General features: G+C 36.6%; 1 protein-coding gene across 1 annotated transcript; it reads right to left on the reverse strand.

The window, feature by feature from the left end:
* Positions 1-379: 379 nt before the first annotated feature.
* LOC124636955 (BTB/POZ domain-containing protein 2-like) lies at positions 380-8,401 on the reverse strand. The gene is made up of 4 exons (XM_047173253.1): positions 7,428-8,401; positions 4,371-4,824; positions 3,280-3,426; positions 380-1,028 (listed from the first exon to the last, which is right to left on the reverse strand). Exons 1-4 carry the CDS (start codon positions 8,189-8,191, stop codon positions 870-872), a joined length of 1,524 nt encoding a protein of 507 aa, XP_047029209.1. The 5' UTR covers positions 8,192-8,401; the 3' UTR covers positions 380-869.
* Positions 8,402-11,032: the final 2,631 nt, after the last annotated feature.

The raw sequence follows: 11,032 nt of genomic DNA on the forward strand, positions 1-11,032 counted from the left end.
TGTATCTAGGTACTATTATTAAGTTAGAAATGTATCGTAATATTACGTACGTCTAATCTATTTTCATAAAGGTGTTTTAATTACAAGAGAGACACTTCATTTTCTATCAGTTAATGGACTTATAAATGTCACCGTGAAAATGTCTATAAATAATTTTAAATGTAAGATTCACTTATCTCACCAAAATTGAGAAGTAGAAAGTGTAGCATCCATTATAGGTAGTTTGTAAAGCTGCGTCTACTCTAGGAGAAACGAGCACGAGCGGAGCACGAGCCGAACACAATTCGTCTAGTGTGGACCAACTTACAAGCCTCTAACGAGCGCGCAAGAGCATTTCGTTCGTGCTCGGCTGCGTTCCGCCTGTTGTCGGTTTTTGACGAACACAAAGGGGTTTGCTAACAGTGATCGTTGTAGGTTCGTTGTACGTCCACACTTGACGCCGGGAACGACAAGCCGAGAACGGCTCCGCTTGTGCTTCGCTCGTGCTCGGTTCGTCTAGCGTAGCCGTCCCGCTTTAAAATATTGGCGAACGAACGGATTCCATCCGTCGTGAAACTCTATTTATAAGTCATACGGTGACATCTATAAATGATAAAATAATGTCAATCAGTAAAGTTGTAACTAAACAAACACGAATTCAGCTTCAGACTACAAATCTCGATGTTAAAATATAACATTAGAAACTCATTTCATTAGAGCCTTTTTGACATCGAATATCATTCATAAATAGAACACCGCAACTTTTTTAAACACCTCCGACAACCAAAAAGGCTTTGATAAAACCTCCAGTTGCCAGCCTCAAATACATGTTACTAGCACAAAAATTGTAACCACTGGTCTGTATAAATGTTGCCAGCGTTTAGGTGGGATTATATGTAGAAAATAATGGCCGGTATCTGGCCATCTTCGACGGATGTGCCATTATTATTACCGGCCGCATAAGAAAATTGAAATACTACTTTTTCACCGTTGTTGCAATCCACTGTTACGCGGCGAAGACCCTTCGTGCCATAATAGGAATCCGTGCCCTGGAAAAAAAATAAAGGAATTAAGTAAAATTGTATAATTTGTTGTCGAATTGTTTAGGTTAACGGCAGGATTGAGCGTGCATCCAAACATACTTTTCATAGAGACAAGTAAACATAACGTCAAAGAAATATCATGATAAAATGATGATATTATGAGAATAAATTATTTTCACAGAAATAAGTCGCAAAAACGCAACAACATCTCGGTAACCTGAGAAAGTGATGGCACTTTGTAATTAAAATGTCACTAAGTGCATTTTGTAACAAAATAAAATGATGAAGTAAAAACATCGTGAAGAAACCAACGTAACCTAGAATGACGCAACTAAATCAAGTTGTTGGTTAACCTCAAATAAATAAATAAATCAACCTCCTTTAGTAATTATGATCAATAACGGCTGAAACGTTACTCAAATTTAAGAATTGCTCAAAAATCATCGAGAGGAAGACTTTTGAGTAACTTCTACACTATTTAACTATAACGATAACCTAACCATTTTCAGTTGTCAAATCGCCGATTTGACTAATGGGCGGCAAATACGCCATATAGGTAAATAGTGCAACTTACCCTAAAAGTAACATTTCAGTATTTCAGGTACACATTCATGCAATAATAGAAAAAAAAGAACGAAAAAAGCGTGACGAAAAATGAAGATTTCTACTAGGAAACCCTCACCTCGTATAATAATTTACTTAAAAATTATCGCTTTCGACCCAAAGACAACATATTGGCCCTTTTTTATCACGGACGCTTCGCGACGCCGCCCCGAACTGACTTTTATGAACAAGCAACCTTTTTCGTCGGGACTTTTTTTATTTTGACTGTAAATGGTAACTGTAAGCGATTTGCTTTTGCCGGCCTGAAGCGATTTCTTCACAATCTGGGAATTAAAGAAAAACATTGTGTATCAGTCTTTTTCTAAATTAATAATTAGACAACATTTCTTGACCTTAATGAGAATTTTTAGATTTAAAATATGTTTATATCTGATAAACGAGCACTTACTGTTTTTTTTTAGGTCTGGCACACAGTTTTTCTTTTATTCCCAAATAATTACCATAGTTATTTATAAATTTTAGGAGCAAGCTAGATATTATGCAGAATGCTAAAAGTGTATATATGCAGCATAGTAAAAAAAATTGGTAAAAATACAAGTTAAGGCAAATAATATGTTTTCTCTCTTTCGCTATTCGTGCTAAAGCAGCAAGGCAATGTAGATAAGTTGGTCATCGTTCATTTTGTTTAAGGATTTGATAATTTAATTGTCTAAATCGCTAGATTACAATTGGGAGCAAATCAAGGAAGCCTTGATTGAACCTTGAACCGGGTGATTCGCTGAACTAGTCTATGCAAGGATCTAAAATTATTAGGATTTAGTCCGTCATTTTTTTATTTAAGATTTTAGATTAGACTGGAAGCCAACCCATCATAATTGGGAAAAGGCTCGGTAGATAATGATTCTAACTAGAATTTTAACTTCCCGAATGCTATTGACTTTTATTAAGTACCGAATATATTATTGGAAAAAAGTCTTCAGCTTATATCGGGTGTGTCGTTCACAATCACATTAAATCATATCACATACACTTTATGATATTCTATGGCGAATTGTAAAAAAAATAACCATTCAGTGGTTTAACCACAGGAGTCATTTTTCGTTATTATAGGGTCCGTTCAGATAGACCGGGTCGGAGAGCAGAGCAAATTCTTAACACGTTGAAAATTGAGTACTTAGTATTTGAGGTAAGGTTTATTTTTGCATGCGCACTGCTTTTGTCATTGAGAATGCTCGAATGCGTTCGGTGTGAAATAATAGGAGGAGCCGACCGGCTCCGATCGTGTATTTTTTGTGGCTCTGTTTGCATGCTCTTTAATGCTCGTGCAGCCGATCCACTCCGGTCTGTGTGAAAAGAAAAATGCGCGCCGATGCTCTCCGACTCGGTCTATCTGAATGGACCCATAATTTACAACATCATGTGTAAAGCAGAGATATCGTATGTTTTGATCAGTTGATAGCTGTCAGTTTTCAAGGGAGAATTTCAGTTGTTTGTAATGACTGACTTTTATATGGTGTTCTAATTTTTGCACATTTTTATTCCATTTACTTTGTTTGAAAAAAACATTTTTTTTATTTTTACGTATTTTTCTTTTTATCTTTATGTTAATCGACATACATTAACCAGTATATTAACGCATTTCATTTAATGTGATTATGAACGACACACCCGATATATGATCGCATTCTCTTACCTTTAGCTTAGCACTAGCTATGTAAGACGTGTTGGGCAGTATCTCGACTGGCTCCTTGAACATGGCGCGAAACGTGTCGTCCGTGCCGTCGCAGCAGAACGTGGTTGTGTTAGAACCGCATACCTTCTTGTTTGTTAGGTGGATTATCTGGAAAATAACGTTGTAGGGTTATGTTGAAAGTAAATAATACAATAAATAAATAGATCAACAATATTTTTTTTGTAAGCCTGGGCTCTTTGACGGTTTTAGAAAATGTCTTTAAGAGCACGCCCTGTCGCATTTAAATACTCATACGATGCTAACGTGCGTGAGTATCGATACAAAAACTAGTAAACGCCACGTTTAGAAACGATACATTTTGACGAATTTTGAAAATGAAATGAATGATGATGAGTTAACAAACAAGAAATAGTGTCGCTTTTTCTCAAGAAATACATAGGAAAGTTAGTAAATTTCTTCTATTATAATCAAATTCAAATAATTCCTTTATTTCTCCATTATGGTATAGGTAAGCCCCATCTATGACGAAACCTAACTATGATAATCTTTTGTATTTGAAACTAAAAGATAGTGTCATAAACTATATTTTCGTTCACCCCAACGATTTCTATTCCTAGGTCCCACTTAGCGGAAAGGTCGTACACTGCATTTGATGGAATAGTTCTAAATATAGTCTAACCTTTTAGTTTTCGTAAGACGTTACCTAAACACACAATATTTCATCAAAATAAAGACAATCTTAATGGAAATAAAATATTGGCAATTGACCAAAATTAGGATAAAGTGTATGTTTACCTACTTATTTCGTAATATTTCTTAGATTTGGCAGTAAATGTAAGCTTTGTGTTCAACAATAGATTAAAGAGAAGTCTTTAACAACAAATACTGAAAACTATATAGAATATGTTAAAATAAATATTTTAGGGGTTTCCAAACAACAATCGTTTTTTTGACAGTTTCTTAGCATTTTTTTCTCTTCATGGGCGATTGCGAATCTCACTTGCCAGTTGCCTGGATTACTTTGATATTAACCTTATCGCTCCATGTAATTTTTTCCAACCATTTAAAAGAGGCTCAAAAGTTCTACTAACCTGTAAGTGCACCTCATACTCCGTGGGCCCAAAGTACGAACCATACAGCCCAAATCCGACCACAAAGATCCTCTGATCAACCGTAAAACGGATCCGGTCCGTAGTCCCACTGTAGCCCCATCTCGACTCCGTCTGGGGAAACCGGTTCACCGTCAACTCCTTCCCAGTCATACAACATCTGGGAGTGTCGAGAAACCCCACATTTGGCTTAGGGTTAACAGTAAAATACAGGAATAATTGCACCATTTCTCTGTCGTCTAGTAGGCCACTTTGGGCAGGCCCCATGGCGAATTCTTCTACGGACATTAAGGGGAATCTTATGGCGTTGAAGGCTCGGCCTAGGACCATTCTTTGGTTGGTTGGTGTGACGGGTAGCTGTCGTCGTATGCACTCGGCTTCTGACCAGCGCAGGACAGCTGAGAATATTTTCGCTTCTCTGATGCGGAGTGTGTCTCTGGGAAGATGGAGATAGAAACTTTAATATTTCGTTTTAGTGTGTTCATACAATACAGATTACTTAAAGTAATTTTGAGGAGGTATGGACGTAATCGGGAAGACATTTTAATCTTATGTAATAAAGTAACCACCAATGATAGTCTATTCGTAACGGAATCTCTGCTAATTAATAACAGGTACGCGGAAAAACTAAAACAATCAATCACTTTGGAGCCATTAAGAATTGAAGTATTCAAGTCAAAACAAGGAAAACAAATAATGCACATAAACAACCTCTTCAGAAATTCTCAGACATGTTTCGATCGATTCCGTGAACTCGTTACTACTTTTGTATCCAAACAAGTCTGGTTTCCAATCCAAGTCAGTAAACAGTAGAATTTCGTTTATTTAAATCTTTTCTATTAAGTATAGGTAGATGCAAATGAGAGTTTGTTTGTTACGCATTTGCGGTAAAACAGTTGAACTGATGGAGATAAAGCCTTTCATTGAAGGGAGATAGTTGCCTAACGAAGACGCGAGAAACTTTTAGGCCTCTGCCTCGAATTTTGCGGGCAGCGGGGCGGCAGCGGCGGCGGCGCGGGAGCGGGGCGGGCAATGCATACCTGTTCTCGAAACTAGCGGGCAGATCGCGCGGCGCTATAGCAGTGTAGTGTTGTTTTCTGTTGTGTTTGCTGTTCCATATGGGTGTCCTCTCAAAGATGGCCGAAATAATTAGCTCTTGCACGTCCGAAGACATTTTGATACGTCACAAAAAAATGTATAACATTATGCCTACAATGCAGACGCCCAACGCGGGCGGTCACCGCTTGACTGGAGCGCACCGCTCGTTGCCCGCCGCCGCGCCGCTCCCGCGCCGCTGTATTCGAGGGCCGTTCCATTTGATTATACGCGTAAGATCCTGCCGCTCCCGCGCCGCCGCCGCCGCCGCCCCGCTGCCCGCAAAATTCGAGGCAGAGGCCTTAATAGAAGCTAAGACAAAGCTTTCAATATTCCAGCCCTATCTTACTTAAATAATTAATCTTTTATGATTCATATAGGAAATACATCCACGTGTGTTCACTTTTGTCATTCTGTTTCGGAACCAAGAAGACGATAGGAATAGAAATAAAATTAACACAAAATGTACCAGGAAAGCGTTAACCATAGTGCTAATAGATCTAATGCCTTGTGCACACAGGGAGAGAAAGCTTTGTTTAATGTTTGAATTAGACGAAGATTTTAAATAAAGAATAACATCTTTAAGATTTCGTTGCAAAATCATGACACAGCAAACTTTGATATAAGTGAAACTAAGTGCTGTGTCTAACAAAAGAACATCATATAGAAAAACGAAGAAAGAAAATATTGTTGCATTTATCAATAAGTTTATAGACAGCATGTGTCAGTGTTATCTAATTTGGCTGTAGAATATCGTCTACCTAAATAATACGGCAGTTTTTGCTTTATCCCTAAAAATAAAACTTGATGTAGCTACTAGACTTTCACCCTTTTCATTCCTTCCACCTTCCCCTTTAGTTGAAGTCATTATTCATAATAAGCTGCATAACTCCACAATATCAGACAAAAAAATATTTTTAAATAAAGCTAAGAAGAACCTATAACTTACATGGTCTCCCTAGCCACGTAAACAAGCAGCATGATAAACATAAGTGTATACAAACAGTTCAACATACATAATTTCTGGCATCAACGTTCAGCTAAGAATTGGCACGTTGACAACAACCTTCTTACATTATCAGTATTTACTAGTAATGATTACAAATATGTACTCAAAATACGCTCTTATCTTTCAATGATAATAATCTATAACATTGGAGGAATCTTATCAGATTTTTGAAAGTCGGTCAGGTGGGTTATTTTTATTTTTTATTGATACACTTGATATTTTTATTGTGATTTTTATGCTATCTTTGGGACTTGCAATGTCATACTAGAATCAGCTGGTAACTACAATCATCTTTTGTGTTGCTTAGTTGTGCTAGAAAAATTTAACTTTAATTTAATGTGATTTGAATTTGAGAAAGGCAAAGCATTTCTTATTGGATAAGATATCACACATGTTTCAACACATAAATGAAAACTGGATTGTTTTGATCATTTCACAGATACTTTACATAACTATTGACTATTTAGAATTTTAGATGCACATGAAGTCATATAATTTCTGATAGATAAAAGCTACCATCTACAATTTTATTTAAAACTGAGAAACATAAGATTGACAATTTTTTTTATCAAACTTCTTTATTATCTGCCCTGTTTGAAATATGCCATCCAGAAGTGTGTATTTTTAAAATGGAATATGGTTGATCAAGTGACCCAATTTCCTGAATATTTTATGATAATTGTCACCACAAAACAATACATTGTTGTCATCACAATTTAAAATTAAATGGCCTGATGAATAATTATTGTATTTTTTTCCATAAATAACATGACAGTTCTGATTTCATACTTTGTTTTAGTAAATATTAATGTGATTGAGCAAATATGATAAGAGGTGATTGACAGGAAATAAACAAAGAGAAAAACATTTGGATTCTACTTCTATCAATAACAATAAGATTACATTACGTATAATATAAATAAAAGTGAACATACCTCTCCAACACAGCGTTAAGTGTATCCTGATCTATATCCGTAAACCCTTCAGCATTTAATGCATCAGCAGTATTCTTATCTATCATCTCCAAACACAACGCAGCCAGCTGTGGCTCATCAAACAAGCGCGCCTGCGTTAACAGCAAGAACGCATTGTCCGTACCCAAGTTACTCTTCAAGAAATCTACACAGTGCTCCTCTAACGCAGCCACAGCATACTTCTTAGCTGTGTACAGCGTTGTCATCACACTCTCTGGACCAATCCGCACCTCGTCTGAGTATAGGAACTTTAGTAAATGTAAGAACGCAGCTGGCTCCACATCCGGTAACTCAACTTCATCAGACTTTGTTGCTAGGACTCCGTTGAACATGGCGTCGAACACCGCGCTCCCCACAGACAACACAAACTTGTGCGCCGGTATCACCTGCTGATTTGCGTCTTTGCCAACGATAAAATGCACGTCGCATAAAATCTCATTGTTGAAGAGGAACGATAATCTTTCTTTTACGGTAGTTTTTGTCGCCTGCCAGTTGTGTAAGCGGCCGCCAGTGTTGTTTATTGGCTGAAGGTTCTCTATCGCGGAGGATGAGGCGTGAGGTTCGATCACCTGCCCGTTCTCCTCCTCCTGTATCTGTACGAGCTGCCGCGCCTGCTGGTTCGACGGCAGCATGTTCTGCGGCGGCAGCTCATCTCCTCCACCCCCGTCGTCCAGTCTCACGTTAAGCAATCTATTAACTATATCATTTTTAGAACCAGATGCCATAACGCGTGGATTTTCAACTATTGCACATCACACGAGAAGCCGGTCGTGCTAGAAACACGTTGTTTATGTTTGCAAACGACCGTCTGTATCTATGGCGTGGGTGTGAGACACAATTTGAACTGATTTGTTGTAGTAATTAGCCTCAATTGTTGTTTATCACAGGCACTGAGATGTTCCGAAGATTTTTTGACGCGTGACAGGAAAATTGTCGTATTGCCACTTTGAGAGTACTTTGATTCTACTAAAATTTGTTCTTTGGGTTGCTAGTTTAGTATGTTCAGTAGTAACTTTCGGTTATAAAAAAAGTAAATAATAAAATTGTATAGATAGTTCAACTCAGATTTGCGCGCGGCCCTATGTGTGCGTCGGCTTGTAAATATACAACTTTCATTCGTGTGACAGTGACGTCGTCCGAGCATGACGTGTTCTTATCGCTTTTTGTTATGGGTACAGTCGTTTACGAAAATGTCTAGTTCTTCACGGAGAAAATGTTTAAGGAGTCAGGTAGCGTTTCAAAAAATGAAACAACATTCAAAGCTTTTTATTATTACATTTTACAGTTTTTCATTATTTTCTCATAAGTTTTTTCAAATTGACGTTGACAGTATCTAAGAAATAAATGAGGTGAAATATCTAAGATGAATTAAATACTCCTTACATATTTTCTAGATCTCGGGGTACGCGGACAATAAATAAAAGTGTGGACTAAGAATGTAAAAAGACGTATAATCTAGTATAATAATGTAAACAAAATGTGTGGGGAATTTTAAAAAATAATATTGCTTCGCATAATGTCGTCCAAAATAAGACGGAAATAATGAAACTCATAAATGAACGTTTAAGTCATATTGATGAAGGGATGTTGGGTAATACTTGTCGACATGTACAAAAGAAAAAAGAAAAATACTATAGACATTTTGACATGGAGTCAAAATTTATAATTTACCTCGGTGAGAGTAGCGAATCCGAAAATTCATTATTTGATTTTTCAAGTAGCGATTCAGAATCATTATAAATAAATAAACATTAAATTACGTAATAACTGTTTTTCTTTAAACAGCCGTAACCCCTAAATAACTGTATTTGTACCCGACTGTACCTCTTGTCACGCACACAAAGTCACTGTGTATGTACAAGGGTTACCCACACATAAGGCCGCGCGCAAGACTGAGTTGAACTTACTATACATATTTTAAATCATTTCACCACATTAATATACCTTGCTCTGTAGCCTGATGCTGTCATTGATAATTTTATTTGTAGGAGTTCTGAGAGGGAGAAAAGTTATTTACTTGTTGCATTGGAATCGAATGATGGCGGGGGTCGCTCTAACATTCTTCAGTATTAACGGGTATTACTCTGATAGATAGCATGACTTACGGTAATAAGCTAACAGCTTATTGTATGAGAGAATTATGAATATGAAGTGCTTAATACTTAGCATCAAACATTAACCGTTTTCTATTGTTTAGTTCGTACCCACCTATGGCTTGAGTATCATTACAATCAGAAAGCATAATACGATATCCCTACCTACATACCCTATACCTAGACCTCCTATTTATACAACATCCATCTCTCTACCTACTTATGCAATGTAAATACTGCACTACCACATAAACTCAGATTTACATATTGCGGTTCAAACCTCTCAAACACCCTATGCTTGGCTTAACAGCCAATTAACCGTGTCTTGGGTCATTCCCATAAGTGCTGTGATGGTAATGCTATAGGGATAAGTACACAATATACAGAGTGTGTCGTTCACAATCACATTAAATCCTATCGCATATACTTTATGATATTCTATGGCGAATTGTAAAAAAATAACCTAATCCATTCAGTGGTTTAGCCACAGGAGTCATTTTTCGTTTTTATAATTTACAACATCTTGTATATCGTCATCATCATGGAGTATCGAATGTTTTGATCAGTTGACAGCTGTCAGTTTTCAAGGGAGAATTTCCGTTGTTTGTAATGACTGACTTTTATATGGTGTTCTAATTTTCGCACATTTTTATTCTATTTACTTTGTTTGAAAAAATATTTTTTTTTATTTTTACGTATTTTTCTTTTTTCTTTGTTATAATCGACATATATTAACCAGTATATTAACGCATTTCATTTAATGTGATTATGAACGACACACCCGATATAATGTTTATAATACATATTTATGCGTACCTACATCATAATCATATTTTATATGCACAGAGGTGGGCTTCAAGCCTATGGGGGAAAGTGTTAACGTTTACGAAAGGCTTTAAGTAATCATAATTAGCTAAGGTTATAGGTATAGGTGCGTTAGGTATATGTCAGGTGCCTACTAATTTACGAGAGCGAAATTTTTCGCTTGCCAAGGGAACTACGTCCCGCACCCGGATAAACTACCCTAATGCTAAATTTCATTCAAATCGGTTCAGTCGTTTTGGCGTGAAAGCGTAACAAAACAATCAATTTCGCACTCATTATAAAACTTCTTCCTACAAAGTCAGCACATTTATCTATTGCTATGTTGCTAACTTTCATATTCACGGCTGATGATGGTGATTTAAAAAAGAATGGTAATGTTTTTAATTTTCTGATTATATTTGACTAAGTATTATAATTTAATAAATTTAAAAAATATAACAAAAAGGATACACCTACATAGGTGGCCACTTATTTCAGGAACATTGTCCAAGGTACCGGTGGTTTAGAGCCCCGGAGACAATACCTTCTTATTGTTATTATTATAGGAATTCAAGGTATATCTTACAGTAGATAGGTACAGCCTAGGGCTATAATCCTAAAGGTATACTTTTCTCTAAATCTTCTATTAGTACCTAGATTAACTAACTA

This window comes from Helicoverpa zea, chromosome 15, assembly GCF_022581195.2.
Source record: "Helicoverpa zea isolate HzStark_Cry1AcR chromosome 15, ilHelZeax1.1, whole genome shotgun sequence".
NCBI classification, from domain to species: domain Eukaryota; kingdom Metazoa; phylum Arthropoda; class Insecta; order Lepidoptera; family Noctuidae; genus Helicoverpa; species Helicoverpa zea.

Coding starts and splice junctions, on each gene's coding strand:
- LOC124636955 (XM_047173253.1), bottom strand. CDS start 8,191: ATGGCATCTGGTTCTAAAAATGATATAGTTAATAGATTGCTTAACGTG. Junction 4,825..7,427: donor CTTAACGCTGTGTTGGAGAG/GTATGTTCACTT, acceptor CCATCTTCCCAG/AGACACACTCCGCATCAGAG. Junction 1,029..3,279: donor TAGCTAGTGCTAAGCTAAAG/GTAAGAGAATGC, acceptor TTTTTTTTCCAG/GGCACGGATTCCTATTATGG.